The sequence below is a fragment of the Peromyscus californicus genome, unplaced genomic scaffold (assembly GCF_007827085.1).
Source record: "Peromyscus californicus insignis strain IS unplaced genomic scaffold, ASM782708v3 Scaffold_21__1_contigs__length_65335640, whole genome shotgun sequence".
Taxonomy (NCBI): Eukaryota; Metazoa; Chordata; class Mammalia; order Rodentia; family Cricetidae; genus Peromyscus; species Peromyscus californicus.
Window position 1 is genome coordinate 12150081 of NW_026294514.1, and position 22925 is coordinate 12173005.

Sequence of the window (22925 nt, forward strand, 5' to 3'; positions counted from 1 at the left end):
GAGGACTCAAGGATGAACTCTAAAAGGGAAAAGGTCAAATGAGGAGAGGGACCTAGAATCAATCAGGGAAAATCCAAGAAGGGAAAAGGGGGAATCCATATGTAATACTGTATTTTTTTTTTTTTTTTGGTTTTTCGAGACAGGGTTTCTCTGTGTAGCTTTGCGCCTTTTCCTGGAACTCACTTGGTAGCCCAGGCTGGCCTCGAACTCACAGAGATCCACCTGGCTCTGCCTCCCAAGTGCTGGGATTAAAGGCTTGCGCCACCACCGCCCGGCTGTAATACTGTATTTCTAAGTGTGTTTAGATAATAAGCTGATTAGTTCACCAAGGTGAAAGTAAAAGGAGTTAGGAATTTGTTAGTTCAAGGTTAGCTTGGGGCAGCACTTCCCTATCTGCTGGCCAGGGAAATGTTCTGGGTTCCTAGGCAACCTGCATCACAGCATGTAGCACCTGGTTAGTAAAAGCCGTTTTGTTCTGAGTTAATGCTAAAGGGAGAATCTTTAGAACCAAGGATAACATTTGGCTATGGGAAAGAGGAAAAAATTAATCTTAACTTGCACAAGAAACAAAGCTTTGTACCTAGCATCTGCCTGGCCTTGGCGGTTGTCTCAGTGAAAATATTTACCTTATCTCAGGAGCTAACAGATAGTCTGAATGCTTATCTATCCGCAGTCTGTCCTTGGATGTTTGAAAAGTATCTCAGATAAAATACTTTTGTCCAGAGATGGCCCTGACCAGATGTTTGCTAATGAAGATAATTACAGAAAGGCAGACTTCAGAGTCTAATGCTGAAAGGGAAAACAAAGGCCTGAAAAGGGGGGGTCTTGACTGTGTGACTGTTGTCAACACAGCTGGGGAATGTTATCCAAATACCCCAATAGTGTAGGGAAATTGTGTCCAGTGGATGATCAACCACACTGTTAGAAGTTCTTGGGGAAAGAATCAAATGGGAAAGCTACAATGGCACACAGGGAATTCACTGCAGGAAACAGGCAATACATTTAAAATCCAGTATCACCAAGACTCTTGCGTTTTGGCTTTATCCTCTGGAAGACCCTCTTGGCTTCTCCAGGTATTAGCTTTGCTAATGTCAGCTGAATTCCTACTTCATATTTGTGTGGCTCGTAGCATTTCACATGTTGTAAATAGATGTGGGTAGACAGTAAATTAGGAGTTGAATCAATAGGTGGGTAGATGGGTGGCTGACTAGATAGGTGAGTGGATGGACAGATGGGTGGGATGAATGGAGAATCTACATTTGTTTTCTGCAGAACTGGCCGTCCCATTCGTCTTGTTCTGGACCGTGAAGATGACATGTTAGTAACTGGGGGAAGGCATCCATTATTTGGAAAATATAAAGTGAGTATTGCATGTGAAAATCATTAAAATACACCCTTTTGTTTGTGTGGCTTTGTCCTTTTTCTATCATTTTGATTTTGCTGAATTCTAAAAGTACTCGGCATCTAAAATAGTAAATGAAGATGATTCATGTTTTGGATACCTGTGACATTTTATGATGAGCTTTTAATTGAGTGCATAATTGTAAAAAAATAAAAATAAATGTTAAATACTGACTAAAAGGCGCTGTTTGAGGGACGAGGGCTGTGTCTCAGCAGATAAAGAAAGCATTTGCCCTGCAAGCCTGAGGGCTGGAGATGGGATCCCCAAGATCCACATCAAAGCTGAGAGGGTTAATGTAGCATGAATCCTAATTGGTCTTAATAATAAAAACCAGGAGTCAGTTATCAGGGTGAAAGCTGAAAGATCAGAGAAGCAGAGCAGCCAGCCACTAGAAAGACTTCTTACCTCTAGGAATCCACAGATTGAAAGGTCCAAACTCCTGTCTCCACCTTGCCTTATCACTTCCTGTTTCCTCCTCCCAAGTGCTGTGATTAAAAGCATGTGCCTCCCAAGTACTGGGATCAAAGGCATGAGATCTCCAGTGCTGGCATTAAAGGCATGAGATCTCCAGTGCTGGCATTAAAGGCGTGTGCCACCAATGTCTGACTTCTAGTGGCCAGCTCCCCACTCTGATCTCCAGACAAGTTTTGTTTGTTAGAGCACAAACAAAATATCACCACAGGTGAGGCTGCCTGCCTACTGCCCCAGTGCCCAGGAGGAAAAGACAAGGGATCCCTGAGGCTAGTTGGCTAGATAAGAACCAAATCTGTGAGGTCTGGGTTTTTCAAGAATCCTTGCCTCCATAAATAAACTGAAGTACAATCAAGAAAGATATCTAAGCCAGGGGCACACGCCTTTAATCCCAACACTTGGGCGGCAGAGGCAGGTGGATCTCTGTGAGTTCAAGGCCAGCCTGGTCTATAGAGCAAGTTTCAGGACAGTGCTACACAGGAAACCCTGTCTCAAAAGAACAAAGAGAGAGAGAGAGAGAGAGAGAGAGCTGACATTATCCTTTGGCTCCACACACATGTGTACTCACACACATGTAGGCACACATACACATACAAAAAAAACCCAAAAAACAAAAAAAAACACTATTATACAGAATAAAGATTTATATGCCCAGACTTCCTGACTATAAGAATAACACTTTGTAAAAGAAATGTTTAGAAACAATTTGACCATTTTCACTGCAAAATAATCTTTAACAATAATCCACTAACAGGCGAACTTTAAATTCTTGAAATCACACTCACTCCTGTTAAAAATGTTTGCTGGCATCTAGGAGATGATACTATTTTTCAGATTTGTGGTTTAGTCCTAAGGACAGTCCTGTTGTGATATAAAGTTACAAAACATGCTTTCTTTAGGAATTGCTTGAGGCAGACACATCTGATTTACCACCTGGTTTCACCATTGCTTTTGATTACTACATTTTATTACCTATATTGCTATTTGCAAACCACCTTGGCCACCCAGTAAGTTGAGTCCAGCTCATAAATTCTCCAACCTCTGTTCCCGAAGCTTTCCCATAAGGAGAGATATTATGAGTCATCTCCGTGCCTTCTGGGATCCCAAAGACTTTCCCACGAGGAGAAAACCACAGACTAAATTAGAAAGAAAGCCAGTACAGAATGGCAGAGAATCTTCCGAGAATAAGGAGGATGAGAGTGGCAATTACATTCTGAGAGACAAGAACTTGAGGATTCCACACTGAGGGTGGAGCCAGGATTGTCCATTGAAAGGAAAGGACTCAGCAAAACTTGGGTCAAGAAAGGTCTTCTTCAATCAGACCCTGAAAGACAGGGCCACAGCAGGGGGGGTGCCACACAAGAGCAAACTGGAGGCCGAGTCTGTCCTTGATCCTCTTCAACAGGGGACTGAAGGGTGACTCGCACTTGGCAGGTACATTTTAAACAAATCACTAAAACGTCCATCATTTGGTGACAGGTGGGATTCATGAACAGTGGACGAATCAAAGCCCTAGACATTGAGTGCTACGTCAATGGAGGATGCACATTGGACGACTCAGAGCTGGTATGTGTGTCTGAAACCAACTGTGCTCTTGACAGTGGGTAAGATGGAAAATGTCTGAAGGAGTCTTTATGAAAAGGGGCAGTGGTGTCTAATGTATGTGGTATTTCCTTTTGCTTTAGGTAACAGAATTTCTTATACTAAAGCTGGAAAATGCATACAAGATCCGCAACCTCAGATTCCGGGGCCGTGCATGCATGACGAATTTACCATCCAATACAGCCTTTCGTGGGTTTGGCTTCCCACAGGGAGCCCTGATAACAGAATCTTGTATCACAGCTGTGGCAGCCAGATGTGGGCTTCCACCAGAAAAGGTAGGATTATAACCGGGGTCATAACCAAGGCTGCTAAGGAATCAGAGGAGGGAGGAATTAGCTAGAGGTCCCAGTAACCCTGAATTAACCCTGGCTCAGAATTTGAGATTCATTTTTTTTTTTCTGACCATGTTGTAGACATCATTTACTTATCCACTACACTATTGACACATGTTCAGGTTGTTTGTTACCCAAGTTAGGCTGTTAAAATGGTGCTGGGTCTGGAGAGAAGGCACAGGGGTTAAGAGACAGACTGCTCTTCCAGAGGACCAGAATTCATCTCCCAGGACACACATCAGTGGTTCACAATCACCTGCAACTCCAGTTCCAGGGGATCTTGTGCCCTCTTCTGGCCTCCATGTACTCACAGACCTATACACATATATACATAATTTAAAAATAAAATCTTAAAGCAGCATGTAAAGGCAACAGGTAAAGCCATGGAACACGTGGCGACATATAGATTAACAGAAATGGGCTGAGTATAAGAGTAAGAGCTAGACAATGGTAGGCCTGAGCTAATGGCCAAGCAGTTTAAATAATAAAATAAAAATAAAAAATAAAATAAAATCTTAAAATGATCTTGCAATGAATACCCTGAGACATAAGTGCTAGGGGTATGGAATATCTTTGTCCTTTTGTGGGGGTCTGTCTATTTTTTTTTTTTTTCTTTTGGTTTTTCGAGACAGGGTTTCTCTGTGTAGCTTTGCGCCTTTCCTGGAACTCACTTGGTAGTCCAGGCTGGCCTCGAACTCACAGAGATCCGCCTGGCTCTGCCTCCCGAGTGCTGGGATTAAAGGCGTGCGCCACCACCGCCCGGCGGGGGTCTGTCTATTGAACAAACTCACAGAAATGGAATTGCTGGTTCACTTCAAAGCTTCTTTCAAATGTCCAAAATTTACCACTTGAAAATATTATTCTGTCCAATACACCAGGAGCCCTGGGTGGTGTAAAGGAACTGGACCAGAGACAGGCTGACTCCAGCACCAACTGATGATGCTGTCTGCTCCTTAATCTTTCAGTCACATCCCAGTTCCCTCAACCCAGACCCTCCGCTCCAGCAAGGACTCTCTATGTCCTGACTCTTGAACACCTTTGTCCCTAAATTCAATGGGGACCTCCAGGTTTTCATCTCATTGGTTGAGTGCTTCCTCCACACCAGAGAACACCTAATACTATATCAGAAAAATAAAGATTCCCTACAAGAAGTCACAAAAAGTGCCCATGGGCCAGGCAGTGGTGGGGCATGCCCTTAATCCCAGTCAGTACTCAGGAGCAGGCAGATCTCTATGAGTTCGAGGCCAGCCTGGTCTACAAAGCAAGTTCCAAGACAGCGAAGATTACACAGAGAAACCCTGTCTGGATAAAAAACAAAAAACCAAACAAAACAAAACGAAAGATGCCCGTGGGTACAAAGGAGGAAGACAATCAAGATGAGGAGGGGCACTCAAAAAAATTCCTGAAGAAGATGACACTTGAGGTTCACCTGGAGGAAGGTAGATGGAAACATAACCCAAGCAAATGGAACAGCATTCCTGGGCTAGAAAACAAGAACAAGATGATTTACTTCACAGAGTTCCCGAGGACAAAGCAAATTTAATAAATTTTTACTAAAATGTTCATCTTTGTAGGGCTGGGAATATAGCTCAGTGATAGAGAGTTTACCCAGCATGCACAAAGCCCTGGGTTCCAGCGCCAGAACCACACATTTAAAAAAAAATTTATTTTGGAATGGGCATCGTCTTAGTGCAGCTTGTCGTTGCTGAGGCGATACAGCAGTTCCTTTACTTCTGTTAGAGTAAACTGGAGATAATGAAGACCTCTCAGGCATTTCCAGCAGGCTCTCCTTCTCTGGGTACTGACTAAACACGAATTTTAGAAGATTTAACCGTGTAGTGCAAATGCAGTTGGAAGACCTGAAGCCCCGCTGTTTGTCCTTATCTGCTCTGCGACTTCTTTCTGACAGAACAATCTTCACTTATGATGGCAGAGCCTAGCTTTAACTCACCAACTCTGCTCCATCTTCTGAGCCCTGAAGCTTGAAGAGAAAACCCTGGGCCAGTAAGATGGCTCAGGGGGTAAAGGCGATTGCCGCCAAGTTTGACAACCTGAGTTTTATCCCTGGGAATGAAATAGTAGAAGGAGAGAACTGACTCTCACGGGCTGTCTCTGACTTCCGATATATATGCCATGGCATGTACACACACAGACAGAGACACACACGCAGACTCATGTCGGGGGCAGGGTGGGGAGAGATACAGGATGGACAGGTAGGTAGGTAGGTAGATAGATGGATGGATGGATGGATGGATGGATGGATGGATGATAGATAGATAGATAGATAGATAGATAGATAGATAGATAGATAGATAGATTAGATAGGGAGAGAGGTAGATAGATAGATGGATGGATGGATGGATAGATAGATAGATAGGGAGAGAGGGAGAGAGAGAGAGACAGGGAGAGAGGTAGATAGATGGATGGATGGATAGATAGATAGATAGATAGATAGATAGATAGATAGATAGATAGACAGATAGATTAGATAGATAGATTAGATAGGGAGAGAGGTAGAGAGAGAGATAGGGAGAGAGGTAGATGGATGGATGGATAGATAGATAGATAGATAGATAGATAGATAGATAGATAGATAGATAGATAGATAGATAGATAGATAGACAGATAGAAAGATAGGGAGAGAGGTAGACAGATAGACAGATAAACAGACAGATAGATAAACCCAGCCATTCCAACACATTGCCTTTTAGACTAGTCACTAACAACTGCACTCCACTCCAGACAGACGAGACCCTGGTTGGTGCACTAACGTGGAGATAAAAAACGGCCCCACAACTCTCACAGCTGCAGATGCCGTCGGAAAACAATGGGGGGGGGGATCTGTCCTCCCCACCAAAGCGTATGCTTCAGAGGAAAGGCTTTCTAAGCCCCCAGCTGGCAGTCCGTCTGTCTCTCCACAGGCATTGATGGAATTTCACACTTGTTTCAGATTAGGGAGAAAAACATGTACAAAACAGTGGATAAAACCATCTACAAACAAGCTTTCAGCCCCGAGCCCCTGATAAGGTGCTGGAACCAGTGTCTGGACCACTCTTCCTTCCACATCAGAAGGACAGAAGTGGAAGAGTTCAACCGGAAGAGCTACTGGAAGAAGAGGGGCATCGCCATCATCCCCATGAAGTTCTCGGTCGGCTTTGCTGCAACGAGCTACCACCAGGTAAAGTTCCCACACAGCGCAGGGTAAACGGCCCTCTCATCCAACACAGCCTTGGTCCAGTGTGTGCTGGTGTTCAGGGAATGCCGCTTCCCAGAGCCCCAGGTCCCTCCCTGTATATACATAGGAGAAATGTCCCGAAGTCCCCTGAGCGGCTACATGTGCCATTAGGGGAAAGGTCACCATGGTGACAAGCATGACTCTGCAGGGACCCGGCGCTGGCTCCGGATTCCACGCTATTCAAAGGGGACAGGAGCCCAGGGTTGTTTGTTTTCTGCTAAGGAAGGGGTGTCCCACGTGCAGGAATCCTTGGGATACCTGCCAAGTCTCAGGCAGAGAAGTCATTCCCCTGGCTTCTGATCACCTACCCAGCACTTCAAGCCACCTCCCCAGGAATCTGTTGGCTCTGAGGGGGAAGAGGGAACGGGGTCCAGAACTGTCCCGGGTAAACTGGCAAGAGGAAGAGGCAAGTCATCCATCCACGGGTGCAAGGGAGGCAGAAAAGCAGCATGCACGTGGATAAGACCTCCAAATGGTACCAGGCCTGAGTAGACCTCTGAATCCCAGTGCATCATGGGGACCAGAAAACTCGTTAGAAATCTAGGCATAGCTGTTGCTTACCCATTGCTATCCATCCAGGTGAGAAAATTAGAGTGCTTTGTATGCACACCAACCGAAGCATCCCTCCGTTCATACCCACTACCGACAACAATCTTCTCCCACCCACCCCCTCTCCCCCACTCCCCTACCCTCCCCCACACACACACACCTGCCCTGTGAAAGGGAGTTCCTCCTAGGAAATAAAAGCAGCAATTGATGCAAATCCTTGGTCGACTGAAGTCAGGAGACCCTGAGACATCCTTGGCCTGCCATTTGCTAGGCGTGTGACATTCAAGTTGTTCGGCCTCTCTGAGCTTTGGCTCCCTCAGCTGTAAAGTGAGACTAACAGTGACAGTCTCTCAGGATTGATAAGGACTGGCTGAGAAAATTAATATAGAGCGCTTGGCAAGGGTTCTGGAAAAGTCTGGAAGTCAACCAGGGCAACCCTAAGCCTGTCCCAGGAGAGCCCAGACACACCTCCAGGGCTCTTTCTCCCCTGACAGGTAGGATAAGGTGCCCTGACTTCTGGGTCCTATCCCTGCCCGGGTCCAGTAGAACTGTTCCGTAGACAGGTACAGAGTTAGTTGTCCCATCCACCAGCTGGGCAGAATCAATGGTAGAAACACAACAGACCCTAGATGGCCACCAGTGTGGCTTTTCTCTGCCACCAAATATTGAGTCTTTACCAGACTAACTTGAACAGCAGCTGGGTGACTAACAGATCGACTCAGTCATTGCACTAACAACCCAGAGTTAGCCTAGACCCCACAAGTCAAGGATGAAGTCCCACAGACTATACCCATTTTCTGACACCACCTGCAAATGGTGTGCATGCCCGCTATTCACACTTCTGCCTAAGTGACTGCTAAGTTGAGAGCTTTTCACTATCCCCAGTCAGGTGCAATGATTTTTCTAGAACTCACAGGAAAGCCTTTTCCATTTTATTGTTAGAAACCCTTATACAAATGACACAACTCAGAACCAGCCAGTGGAAGAGATGCCCAGGTTAAGACACTAGGGAGGGACAAAGAGCTTGTCTTCCAGGTGTTCACCCCCCAGGGAAGTGCACAGAACTCAGGAAGGTGAGGGAGGGCTGAAGCACCCCCCTCACCACCAAGCCCCCCCTCACCACCACCACCACTTACAAACACACACGCACACAGGCTGGCCCCCTCACCCTAAACCTATCCGGGCACCTCCTGAGGCATCTCCTTAGCAAAAGCTAGCACTTTTCAAGGTTTAGGAAGTACCGTGCCAAGAACCAGAGACAAAACCAAGCAGCTAGTTTCTCCAAATGACTCCGCACCTCCTCCGGCCATCAATATGGCCACTTCTCACCTCAGCTACAGCCCTCTGCTGGCGCCCCTGGGTGCCAGTTTCCTATCTCGCCGCCACGTTAGAAGTGAGCCAAGTGCTGACTTTTGGTCTCCATCTGAAAGGCTCCAGCTTCCCCGCGGAGCTGTAAATTTATGCACCCAAGAACCACTTGGCTAGGCCTGGGAGGTGTCATGCCAGGTCAGCTGATGACTCATAGGGCTGGAACACCTCCTCACAAAGCGGGCCACAGGCTACAGTGAATAAATACTGTCATTAGCACCTCCTAGCTCCCCAACCCTTTCAGGCCATCCCGGAGTCTCCGGGCATCTCCAGACTGGGAGGGGAACACCACCTTTCCATTCTACGTAGTCTCTGTGACTCCAACCTGCTCAAAGTTCCCTCTATGACACCAAGTCGCACAAGGGCCATTGCCCTGCTTGGAGAGACTCAGAGCAGAGCTTGCCATGTCCCCGGGGTGTCCTGTGGTGGCTACAGCAAACTATCACATGCTGGGAAGCCACTCCAAAAAAAAAAAAAAAATGAATTCCCTCACAGTTCTAGAGGTTGGAAGTTCGAACTCAAGGTTTCAGCAGAACCACTGTCCCTCCAAGGCCTCCAGGGAGGAATCCTTCCTCGGCTTTTCCAACCTCTGCTGGCTCCTGGCCCTTCTTGGCTTATGGCTGTATAACTCCACTGGCTGTCTCCAGCTTCACAGCCATTGTCCAGGAGGCTGCCCCGGGGGCCTTCTGAGAAGGACACCAGCCACTGGAATTAGGGTCCACTTCTACTAGTCTGATCATCTTAAATAACCGTATCCGCAAAAGCTATTTCCGGGGGGGTGGAGAGACGGCTCAGTGGTTAAAAGCACTGGCTGCTCTTCCAGAGGTCCCAAGTTCAACTCTCAGCTCCCACATGGCAGCTCACAACCGTCTGTAACTCAAGTTCCAGGGGATCTGAAACCCTCACACCAATGCTCATAAAATAAAAATACAAAAAAAAAAAAAAAAAAAAACTATTTCCAACTAAGGGCACGTTCTGGGGTTCCAGGTGGACACGAATTGGAGAGGCATGAACCCAGGACTTGAAAGAGGAAGTATGGAGGAGGTGATGGATCTTCCCAGATAGGGTCAGATGGTGCAGGGAGTCTTAAGAGAATGGAGACAGCGGAGTCTAAATGCTGGACAGAGGGAGACCAGGCCGAGCCAGCCAGGAAGTGAGAACAGCAAAGCAGGAGCCAGGGTCCAAGAGGAGTGTTGGTGAGATTGGACCCAGGGACAAGGCAAGAGGAGACAGGAATGCCGTGGGGGTGGAGGGATGGGACCAGATCCTCAAGGACCTCTGTGACAAGGAGCGGGGCTTTCAGTTACAGGCCAGAGGGGGATTCATTCACCCCACTCCCTTCTGTCTCTTGAGCAGCACAAGAGGAGTCGGGTCTGACAGACAGCCCAGCTCTCACAGAACCCATACGCCACACCCTTCTGCCACTGAGCATTCCGCCCCACAATGACTGGATTTCAGCCTGGGTCCCCACCATCTTGACACAGGACCGCGTCTTGTTCATGCTTATGTGTCTAGATGGAGCTCAGGGAAGGAAAACAATCGATTCAGTAGGTTCACAACCAGCCCTCGATTTTAGGCCAGGGGCTGACTTTCAAATAGTTGAGACCAGGTGGGAGTGGTAGTATATGCCTTTAATCCTAGCACTTGGGATACTGAGGCAAGTGGATCTCTGTGAGTTCAAGGCCAGCCTCATCTATATAAGGAGTTATAGGACAGCAAAGGCTACATAGTAAGAGTTTTTTTAAAAAAGAAAAAAAAGAAAGAGAGAGAGAGAGAAAGGAAGAAAGAGAGAGGGAAGGAAGGAAGGGAGGGAGAGAGGAAAGAAGGAAGGAAGGAGGGAAGGAAGGAAGGAAGGAAGGAAGGAAGGAAGGAAGGAAGGAAGGAAGGCAGGCAGAGAGATCCAGGCTCCTAAGTAGGGAAGTTCTTTACAGTCAACTTTTGCATAGAGTAGAGCTAAATTCCAATGTCCTATCAGGAAACCTCACCTCTCTGACCTCTCTGCTCCTGAAGACTGAGATTTCACTACCTCATTGTAGAGGCCCAAATTACTCAGGGTCCGAGAATCTGAGCTTGCTTTACCCATAGGGCTGCCTAAGGGAATGATTGGACCATGGGTGTGGTTACCAGGTGTTTGGAAGGGTCTTCACTTGGCTGTGCGGTGTGCTTTGATCTAGCAAGGGGGAGGTCTTTTGCCCCGCCCCTTGGCATTGTTATAAAAAGCTCTCTTGAAGAGGTAGAAGGGACCATTAGGTATTGATCTAGGCCCTCCCAAAGCTATCCTGTGTTTCTGTCTGTCTCCTCTCTCCTATCTTTCTATCTAATATTTTCCTAACCCTCTCTCCTCCTCATAGGAACCTTCTTTTTCTAAAGTTTTAAAAAATTATTTTATGAGTGTTTTGCCTGCATGTATGTCTTTGCACCATATATATGCAATTACCTGTTAAAGCCAAAAGAGGAAGTTGAATCTTCTGAAACTGAAGTTATAGACGGTCGTAAACTACCATGTGGGTACTGGGAATTGAACCTGAGTCCTCTGGAAGGTCAGCCAGTGCTCTTAGCCACTGAGCCATCTCTCCAGCCCCTACCTCATCTCTCATATTGAACTTCCTTAATTGCCAGTACACATTGAGGTATGCCTTCTGGATTGTCTTACAGGCAGCTGCACTTGTTCATATCTACACCGATGGGTCTGTGTTGGTTGCTCATGGAGGCAATGAACTGGGACAAGGTATTCACACCAAAATGTTACAGGTAAAATAATTAAAATTCAACCATTCATCTTTCCACACATGATTGACATACCTGAAACTTGGGATATTTTTAAGGCAAGTGATGACCATACATTCAAACTCAAAGACCTTGACTAGTTGAAAAGCTTCTTGCGTATAAATGACGATGGACAGTATGATGGAAACCCCATGCGTATACAAATGCTCCTGGAACTTGGCCAGGGGTGAGAGGTGGAAAGGATTATTTGTAAAGTCACCACTCATGAGACTGCCGAACACTATTATAGATGCCCCACATACACCCACACAAGCTAACAAAGAATTGGAGAGGGCAAACAACTCATCAACTATCGACATCCTGTAACTTCCCTTCCCTCCTTCCTTCATTCATTCTTTCTTCCTTCCTTCCTTCCTCCCCCTCTCTTTCTTTCTTTCTTTCTTTCTTTCTTTCTTTCTTTCTTTCTTTCTTTCTTTCTTTCTCTCTCTCTCTCTCTCTCTCTCTCTCTCTCTCTCTCTCTCTCTCTCTCTCTTTCTTTCTTTCTTTTCCCAGTAGTCCTGGTGATTAAGTCTAGAGCCATGTGCAAGTTGGGCAAGTGCTTTAACACTGAGCTATAATCCCAGCTCTTTTTCATTAAAAAAAAAATGATGCCGGGCGGTGGTGGCGCACGCCTTTAATCCCAGCACTCGGGAGGCAGAGCCAGGCGGATCTCTGTGAGTTCGAGGCCAGCCTGGACTACCAAGTGAGTTCCAGGAAAGGCGCAAAGCTCCACAGAGAAACCCTGTCTCGAAAAACCAAAAAAAAAAAAAAAAAAAAAAAAAAAAATGATGTATACCTGGTGTGGTTGCACACATCTTTAATCCTAGCACACACATACACACGGTCATACTAACTAACTCAAGATATAATAAAAATTGCCTTTAAAATGGATTGGTTTTGGTTTTGTTGTTTTAACTTTTTGTTTTCCCTGTATGTATGCCAGTGTGCCACTTGCACGCCTGTTGACCACAGGGGTCAGAAGAGGGCAATGGATCCATCCCCGAGATGGCACTTACAGATGGTTGTGAGCCACCATGTGGGTGCTGGGTCCTCTGGAAGAGCATCCAGCGCTTTTAACCACTGAGCCGTTTCTGTGGCCCCCTAAAATGGATGTTTTTAATGTGACATAAATAGCTTCGATTTTCTTAGAAATCTTTGTTGGATTTGAAAGATGTCCTCTCTCCCAGGTGGCCAGCCGCGAATTGAAAATACCCATGTCTCACATGCACATCTGTGAAACGAGCACCGCTGTGGTGCCCAATACGATTGCTACGGCAGCGTCCATCGGCTCCGATGTCAACGGCAGAGCTGTGCAGGTGACCGCGGCCCTCTCTTTCCCCGATGAACTTTACCACATCTCAGGTTTTCTTATCTGCACACAGGCAAGGTGGTTGGCTTCGGGGAAGCGATCCATCACTGAATTGGTTTTCTATTGCTGTGATAAAACACCATGACCAAGGCAACTTATAAAAAGAAGGGCTTATCTGTGGCTTATGATTCCAGAGAGCTAAGAGTCCATCACCATGGCGCACAGTGGGGTCACATGGCAGCAGGCAGGCATGGTAACTGGAGCACCTGCTGAGTGCTCGCGCCCCTTAACCCTCAGGCAGGAAGCAGAGAACGAACTGGGAATGGAGGGACTCTTGGAACTCTCAAAGCCCACCCCCAGTGACATACTTCCTCTAGCAAGGCCACACTTCCTAAGCCCCCCCCCACACACACACACACCTGATCCCCAGCAACTGGAGACAAATTACAAATTACCGGAGACGATGGGGGATATTTATCATTCAAATCACCATAGTCACTAACAAAAGTTTAGGCAGCCAAAATATTGGGAGTAAATATTAGTTAGAGTAAAGTGAGGTAATACACAGAGCCAGAATGTAATGGAGCAGACACACAAGTCCCTTTCATGCACATGTTTGAGTCCAGAGGGAGTCTTTGGTCCGTCAGGCATCCAGACTGATGGCGGCTCCACCACCTTCAGTACAACTCTGAGCCTCATCATTTCAGTCACATGAAGTGGGTTTTTCTCAGAACAAATATATGAAAAGCTCAAATTCATGAGTTTATATTTGGGGTATGCTCTAACACAAGGGGGGAGCAGGTCAGGCAGTATGGGGTTGCCAGCCTAGCTAAGGGTTAGAACATCTAGCTTTAGGATCGGAAACTGTGGGTTTACACTTAGTTCTGTGTTGTTGTTTGGTCTGATTTTGGGGGTTTTTTTTGTTTGTTTGTTTGTTTTTGTTTTTCAAGACAGGGCTTCTCTGTGTGGCCCTGGCCATCCTGGACCAGGCTGGCCTCGAACTCAGTGATTCACCTGCCTGTGCCTCCCCAGTGCTGGGATTAAAGTCGTGACCCACCTGACCTAGTTCTGCCTCCCCCTCCCCCCCGGCCCCCCACCCACAGTTTTCCTGAGACAAGGTTTCTCTGTATAGTCCTGGCTGTCCTGGAACTTACTTTGTAGACCAGGCTGGCCTCAAACTTAGAGAGTGCCCTGCCTCTGCCTCCCGAGTGCTGGGATTAAAGGTGTGAGCCACTACTGCCTGGCCTTTTAGTTCCACTTTTTTAGGATTTAAATTTTATTTTATGTATATGGGTGTTTTGCCTGCAGGCATGTCTTAAAATCAATTTTCTTATTTTCTCACTTCAAACCCAAAGCCAGAGCCTTTATATAGTGGTTTCATAACAGATAGAGGAACAGACAGAGGGATGGGCGGAGAGTTGAATGCTTCAAACCCAGAGAGATAGTGGCCTGTCACTGTAGCAAGCACAAATTTCAATGAAAATATGTTTATTCCATTTACTTTAATAACTGAAAAAAGACAAAATAAGGATCAAAGATGTAGTTAAGCAAAGAAAGGGAGAAGTAAAGCCTGGATATTTATGAAAGAGAGTCTGAGAGTAGAAATTTGGGTTATTTCCATAGGAAGTGAAGCAAGATGGGGAGAGCGAGTCCTGGAACTGGTGCTAACCTCCAGGGCCTGGGCTGGGTATCTGTTGTTCCCAAAGTTGAGGAGCAGGTGCTCTGTGAGCGCTTGCTGACCTGCGGTCCCTGACGATCCTTTGGCACGAGTCCTAACCACCAGGCTCTCTTCTTTACATCTTCAAGAATGCCTGTCAGATCCTTCTGAAACGTCTTGAGCCCGTCATTAAGAAAAATCCAGAAGGTACATGGAAAGACTGGGTAAGTGTTCCTCTTTCAATCTGTTATTATATGTGAGATAGCAATCCAAGCCAGTATGAAGTGCCACAGCAGTGAGCAGCCACCCCACGCAGAAACGGTTCCTCTAGAGCAGTGGTTCTCAGCCTTCCTGATGCTGCGACCCTTTAATACGGTTCCTCATGTTGTGGGGACCAACCCCCTAACCATAAGATTATTTCATTGCTACTTCATAACTGTAATTTGGCTACTGTTATGAATCGTAATGCAAATATCTGTGTTTTGTGATGGTCTTAGATGACCCCTGTGAAAAGGGCATTCCACCCCAAAAGGGGTCGCAACCCACAGGTTAAGAACAGTTGCTGTCTCTGTCCCTAACTTTGGAAAGTTCTCCAAGTGAGTGGGTTTCTGTTAAGGTTGAGAGGGTTATTCCAGGGTGTGTGGAGAGCTAACACAGGAAAGGGCAGTTTCCCAGAAGAGGAAAGGCTGTGTATGAGGAGCATTCAGAAGCCTTCCACTCTGCTTGTGGGGGAAAGAAGAGGAAAAGAGCCTCCATAAGCCACACAAAAATGTTGATGCTTTCAGTAGGGAAGAGAACTGTGTATGTATCAAAGGAAATGACTCACCTAATCCAAGTTCACGATACCTTACACTTTTTCACTAAAATAATTACCACACACACACACACACACCTTATGTTGTTAACACTAAAAATTAACTCCAAATAACTTTTTTTTTAAAGATTTATTTATTTATTGTCAGACATGATGGCACACACCTTTAATCCCAGCACTCAGGAGGCAGAGGCAGACAGATCTCTGAGTTTGAGGCCAGCCTGGTCCACAAAGTGAGTTCCAGGACAGCCAAAGCTACACAGAGAAACCCTGTCTCAAAAGAGAGACAGAGAGAAAGAAAAACAATGACAAGAAAGATTTATTAATTTGTATTTTGTTTGTGTGTTTACCTGTGCATATGTAAGTGTACTGTTTGTATGTAGTACATTTGGAGGCCAGAAGAGGGTGTCAGATCCCCTGGAACTTGAGTGGCAGCCAATTGTGAGCTGCCATGGGGGTGCTAGGAATTAGGGCAGGTCCCTCTCCGAGAGCAGCAAGTGCTTTTAACTATAAGCCATCTCTCCAGCCACCCTTTCAAGTAACTTTTGAACTTGTTCCCTATACCATGGATAAATCATGGGATGTTAATCTGTATTGTTCACTCCAGGCTTTCAAAAACAACTGGAGGAAATTGTCATATCCCAGTGGAGAAAAAAAGCTATGATGGGTACTGTTAGAGCAGAGCATCAGCACCAAGGAGCATGCGTCAGTTTTTACAGATGAAATATGCTCATTTTTACCTAACAAATAGTATATCTATTTAATCTCTCTTAAATATGCCCATTCCACAGATAGAAACAGCCTTTGAACAAAGAATCAGTCTTTCAGCCACTGGATACTTCAGGTAAAACTCCAAACAGTATCTTGGCTTAGCTAAGAGAATATAAGGTAATCCAATTGCCTTGGGCCTCAGTCCTTATTCATAAATAAGACTGCATTATATAATTACAGGGAGTCTATTCTAGGCCCAAAATTCTGTAAATTCACATAAGCCTTTGAGTGGTATAGTTAAAGAAATATTAAATAATTAATAAACCATATAGGATTAAAAACACTCCGGTTTATCTAATACTATTTACATTTATTTATTTATTCTGGTGCTGGGGATTAAACCTAGGACCTTGCACATGCCAAGCAAATGCTCTCCTGCTGACCTTACTGTTCTTTATTGTGAGTAGTGAAAAGACATCATCCCCAGAACTTGTCACTCAACTTTACCAATCTCCCTTCCTTTGTCATAAAACCTTTCTCCTTGGAAGCAGGTTGGGGGGGGGGGGTGAGACATCATTTGTCCTCATACATGCAGTGTTAATCAATGAGGGGGGCGGTTCTCAATAAATTCATGTCAACTAAATACATGAAGCAAAGAGCTGACTATCAGATTCAAGAAGGATATGACACTATGGTTACAGTTTAGCCAAATAAACCACCAAGCTATGCACGCATGTGCAAAAGGAAGTGCTTGTGAGGCAAAGGAGAGGAGGGGTGATGGCCAGCCCATCCAGCCCTCAGTCTGAGCCACATCTTCAGGGTGGGAATGCAGTTCGGTGGGAGAGTGCTTGTCTGGTTGGGGAGAGGCCCTGGGTTCAAACCACAGCTCTGCAAAAATTAATGCTAAAATAAAAACAAGACCTGTGACCACTGACTACATCTTCAGGTGTAAATGAATGACCTGAATCACCAGGCCTCTTGTATCAGCCTTGGTACTTTATTACCAAGTCCCCTGTGACTCAGGTTAGCCTATTCGATGGGGCTTTCTGGGAATACAGCCCCAAATTAGTGGGGTTTCCCAATGTGCAGATAGGACCCAAGGTCAAATTTCAAATTGTCAGCCCCTGAACAAGCATCACTATCTTCTTCGTCTTTGACATCCTTTCCCACAGCTCAAGCCGTACCCTCTTGAAAAGGGAGGCAGAGAGCCGTCGAGGTGAATACAGGGAGCAGCTTGAATGAGCTAAAGAAGAAAAAACAGCCGGGCGGTGGTGGCGCACGCCTTTAATCCCAGCACTCGGGAGGCAGAGCCAGGCGGATCTCTGTGAGTTCGAGGCCAGCCTGGTCTATAGAGTGAGATCCAGGACAGCCTCCAAAGCTACACAGAGAAACCCTGTCTCGAAAAAACAAAAAAAAAAAAAAAAGAAGAAGAAGAAGAAAAAACGAAACAACCAAAAACTGGTTGAAATGAGTTTCAGCCAGCTGAAATGCTACTGTAAACTATGGTGTTTTTTTAAAAGTGTGGACATTGTTTTGCTTTCTTCCTCACGCCCTTTCTAAAGGACTTTATTCCCTCAGGGGCTACAAGGCCTTCATGGACTGGGAGAAGCAGGAGGGAGACCCATTCCCATACTACGTCTATGGCGCTGCATGTTCTGAGGTTGAAATTGACTGCCTGACAGGGGCTCACAAGGTAAGTTGAGTTAACATTGCCCGGGCAGTTAGATCAGCAACAGAACTAACCGCACTGTGCAGAAAGTGACCCAGTGCCACCCCATAATCTGCAAAAGAGAAGATAATTCTTTCATTTCCAAGGGGATTTCAAGACATCCAGTCTTCTCTTGGGATTGTCACCTAAAATAACAGTTAGTAGTCAAAAAGGAATGTCTGTGACTGGCTGAATGTGATTAGTGTGTTAAAGCTATCATTTCAGATGGCACAGCTGCTTTCCAAAAGTGGGTTTTATTCCTCAAGGGGACAAGTTGTCCAGGCTGAGGGGGAGATCAGTTAGTAGCAGAGCTGAGGTTCAGAGCTGAAGTTCATCCATAGTCGTTATTCTCAGGGCAGTACCGAAGTCTAAAGGAACAGACTGGGGTGGGGTGGGGTCTGGAAAGAATGCTGTGCCTGCTGTTGCTCATCAAGAAGCCGCCTACTGAAGACAGGGAGCATATCTAGCCACAGTCATCATCGGCTTGTACCATAAACAACAAACCTGTCAATTATACTCCAGATACCATTCTGGAAACTAAGAGGGCAGTGTCAAATAGAATAAGATATAACCAAAGTGTAGTAAGTTGTTACGTTATGAAAATTATAGCGGCCGTATCATATCAAAATACTTCTATTTATTTATTGTTAGTTAACTTCTCCTCTACTTCAATATCCTAAGGGGAAAAAAATGTTTTTTGAGACAGGGTCTCAGGTAGCCTGGCTGGCCTTGAACTCCCTAAGCAATCAAAGATAACCTTGAACTTCTTCCTGCTTCCATCTCTCAAATGCTGGACTTATAAGCATCGTGTGTAGGCATGTGCAGTTTCTGCAGGTGCTAGAGACCACACTCAGAGCCTTGTGCACAGTCGGCCAGCAGGCACTCTACCAACTAAGCCATGCCCCCAGCCCGTGAACACGGCAGTTTGAAGACACAGTGAGTGAAGGGATGTCTGGAGAGAACTGCCTCCTCTGTCATTCACGTTTCCTTCCGGTGCGTTATGCTGTGTCAGCCTGTTTCTGCTTTTTTCTTCTTCCTGAGGGGAGCATGCCACGTGGCACTCACGGAGCTCAGAAGAGAACGTGTGAGTGTAGCTGGAGTTTTCCTGCCTGGCCCACAGTCAGGACAAATCTCTCTCACCTGCCAGTCCCACAGCCGCTCAGACCCAACCAAGTAAACACAGAGACTTATATTGGTTACAAACTGAATGGCCGTGGCAGGCTTCTTGCTAACTGTTCTTACAGCTTAAATTAATTCATTTCCATTAATCTATACCTTGCCACATGGCTCGTGGCTTACCGGCATCTTCACATGCGGCCTTCCTGTTCTTTCTTTTCTCCTCTCTGTTAGTCCCACCTATACTTCCTGCCTAGCCACTGGCCAATCAGTGTTTTATTTATTGACCAATCAGAGCAATTTGACATACAGACCATCCCACAGCACGTGAGAATCAACTCACTCCTTCCACCACACGGGCCCTTGGAATCAAACTCAGGCTGTCAGGCATGGCAGCAAGCACCTCTCACTGCTGAGCCATCTTGTGGGCCTCTGCGGCTCCTTTTTTTATGTGAGATCATTTTAAAGAGGATTACTCATGTGATCACAGATCGATTATTCGTGTCTTGTTTTCGACTGTTTCCCCGTGGTTTTCACATGGAGGCACACACATAGTTAACGGTATTTGTGCAGCGGCCCTGGAGGTGAACCTGGGGCCTGCCTCAGGCTCCCCTCCAAGGCCCAGGTGCCAGGGTCCCTGCATTCCTGAGGCTCCATCTTAGTAGAAGCTGGTTTGGGCGACAAGATAGTCATAAGACCCTCCACACTGACAGGTGTGTTGCCAGATTTAGCAAATAAAAACATGGGTTGTCTAATTAAACTTGAATTTCAAGGAGGCAACAAATATGCTTCCAGCAGAAATACCTCCCCCCCCCCCCCGAATTCTTGGGATGTACTTATCTGTCAGTTCTACATAAAGAAACAAACACAGGAATCTTCCAGAATTTATGGTGTCATAGAGTTAAAATTTGGTCTTTTCTGTGCCTCACACTTTATATGTATACCTAAAGGTCCAGAAATTTCAGTATGACGTTAAAGTCTTAAAGACAGTTTGTTCTTTGGTGAGACAAAACTTCTTCCATTAACCAACCAGAAACCAGAGACACTAAGTCGCCAGCCCACTGTGGATGTTCTGTAAGGCACTGTCACCTGGAGACGTCTGTGGCTGGCAACCAAAGGTGTCCATCAGCTGAGTCACGCTCTCTTTCCCCCGTCCCGTACCCACAGCACAAACCACACCAAGTGCCAAGGTAAATGTCCGCTGAGGAGGGCTGAGGTGTCTCCAGCCTCCTTTTCTACCCAGGTGGAGAAAGAAGGCTGGTTCTAGGGCCTGAGACCAGGATTTGAGTCAAAAGAGACTTGCCAGCTAGGACATGGTGGGGAAACACCTGCTATCTCAGCATTTGAGCAGCTGAAGCCAGAGGACCACAAGTTCAAGGCCAGCCTGGGCTACACAGCAAGACTCAATTTCAAAAACTACAAAGAGAAGGACTGGAACTATAGTCCAGTTGATAGGATATTTGCCTATCATGAAGGAAGCCCTCGGTTGCATGCCAGTCCCAGTACTGCATAAAATTAGGTGTGCTGGTGCATGGCTGTAATCCCAACCCTTTAAAGGTACAAGACAGAAGGATTTGAAAAGGCCATTTACAACTAGGCTCTGGGCCAGCCTGAGTTACATGAGAACCTGTTCAAAAGAAGTAAGGAAGAAAGGAAAGAAGGAAGGAAGGGAGGGAGGGAGGAAGGGAGGGAGGGAGGGAGGGAGGGAGGGAGGGAAGAAGAAATAAGGGAGGGAGGGAGGGACTTCCAACACAAAGACTAGAAAGGGCCGGGCGGTGGTGGCGCACGCCTTTAATCCCAGCACTCGGGAGACAGAGGCAGATGGATCTCTGTGAGTTCGAGGCCAGCCTGGGCTACCAAGTGAGTTCCAGGAAAGGCGCAAAGCTACACAGAGAAACCCTGTCTCGAAAAACCAAAAAAAAAAAAAAAAAAAAAAAAAAAAAGACTAGAAAGGAGAAGCCCAGCTATTAAGCCTAAACAAAGAAAGATGTTACCAGAATAAATACTAATGAATGGTGGGCAAAGTAAAGTCCAGAGGTATTCCTGAGATAGCCCAGAGGTATTCCTGAGATAGCCCAGAGGTATTCCTGAGATAGCCCAGAGGTATTCCTGAGATAGCCCAGAGGTATTCCTGAGATAGCCCAGAGGTATTCCTGAGATAGCCCAGAGGTATTCTTAAGATAGCCCAGAGATACTTAGGAGCTTTCTGAGGCCCCCAGCAGAGCTGGCCTTGACGCCTACTTTGACCCCTTCTAAAACCTTGCAAGCCCCTAAACGTATACACACCATGTACTACATGACTTTCTCAGTAAAATGTCAACAATGCCACCCTTTCGAGGACTGGATACGCTCACGAATCCTACTTGAGCGATGAAGCCAGGGAGAGAATCAGGGGGACACACAGGCTCAATTATTTACCAGGTGACTCACTCACACACGCCAACATGCCCTGGACTTTGGAGTCACTTAGCAGGAGTCAAAACAATCCGTGCACGTCTTCCAGGTCACTGCCAGGCCTGGCACCACAAGTGAAGTTTGTCCGCCGTCTTCCCAGTTCTAGTGCTGATAAGGCTCCGGGCAGTGGTTCTGGAATAGCAAAAAGCTCTTTGGAGTTCTTTTTTTATTGAGGGGGAGGTAACGCGTACACCACAGCACACACGTGGAGGTTGGGGGACATCTTTCGGAATTTAAGTCTCTCCTTCCACCATATGGGTCCAGGGTTTGAACTCAAGGTCACCATCTGTGACAACAATTGCCTTTATGTTCTAAGCTAACCTAAAAATAGTATTTTTTTATTATTTATTTGTGTGTGTGTGTGTGTGTGTGTGTGTGTGTGTGTGTGTGTGTGTGTGTAATACTAGGGATCAAGCCTAGAGCCTTGTGCATACTAAAGAAGCACTCTAATACTGAGCAATATCCTCTGCCCCTTGAAATAGCATTTTAATTTAAGTTTCTATAAAGAGGTATTTTTTGTTTGTCTCAGAAAATCAGATCAGACATTGTCATGGATGCATGTTGCAGCCTGAATCCGGCCATTGATGTTGGGCAGGTAGGTGCTGGACCACCTCGGTGGAGACCCCTTCCTGAGAGTGGTTGAGGGGTAGATAAAGACCTCCTCCCAAGGATACCTTGCCACAAGGCTTAAAATTGTCATTCTCCCCTTCAGATAGAAGGCGCATTTATTCAAGGAATGGGCCTTTATACCACGGAAGAGCTGCACTATTCTCCGGAAGGTGTCTTGTACTCCAGGAGCCCAGAGGAGTACAAAATTCCAACCGTCACTGATGTCCCTGAGCAGTTCAATGTGGCCTTGCTGCCCTCATCTCAGACGCCGCTCACCATCTACTCGTCTAAGGTAAGCACATGAACTAGCCCCTCCACACCGAGGCAGCCAGGGAGCACGGCCAGAGAAAGCCACCAGACAAAACAAAACCGGATGCTCATGGTCATCTGGACCAGGCCACTTGGAGACCAGCCACCTACAAAAACCTGAGGTCCAGGAAAGAGAAATGAACCTTCCAGGAGCAATCCTGGGCCCAGACTTCATGAATACCTTCTCTCCCTGAAATATATATATATAAAAACTTGCACTTCTTGGGAGAATAACATTTTTTATTTTAAAACTTTATCTATTTCTTTTCTTTTCTTTTTTTTGTTTTTTGTTTTTTGTTTTTTGTTTTTTTTCAAGACAGGGTTTTTCTGTGTAGTCCTGGTTGTCCTGGAGCTCACTCTTTAGACCAAGCTGGCCTCAAACTCAGAGATCCACCTGCCTCTGCTTCCCCAAGTTCTGGGATTTAAAGCATGTGCCACCACCGCCCATCTGTCTATTTCTTTCTTGATTTTTTGAGATGGATCTTAGGAGACCAGAATGACCTCAAACTCACT

At 46.1% G+C, this 22925-nt stretch overlaps 1 protein-coding gene across 1 annotated transcript in view; it reads left to right on the forward strand.

Annotated features, from left to right (window-relative positions):
* Positions 1-22925, forward strand: part of LOC128117550 (aldehyde oxidase 2) — a 106330-nt gene that overhangs the window by 56760 nt on the left and 26645 nt on the right. Inside the window, exons 23-33 of the mRNA XM_052749522.1 lie at positions 1273-1360; positions 3353-3439; positions 3559-3750; positions 6758-6985; positions 11615-11710; positions 12913-13041; positions 14841-14915; positions 16297-16349; positions 17795-17909; positions 22024-22089; positions 22207-22395. Of these exons, the coding sequence (XP_052605482.1) occupies positions 1273-1360; positions 3353-3439; positions 3559-3750; positions 6758-6985; positions 11615-11710; positions 12913-13041; positions 14841-14915; positions 16297-16349; positions 17795-17909; positions 22024-22089; positions 22207-22395 (1318 nt within the window). The remainder of the gene's footprint in view (positions 1-1272; positions 1361-3352; positions 3440-3558; positions 3751-6757; positions 6986-11614; positions 11711-12912; positions 13042-14840; positions 14916-16296; positions 16350-17794; positions 17910-22023; positions 22090-22206; positions 22396-22925) is intronic.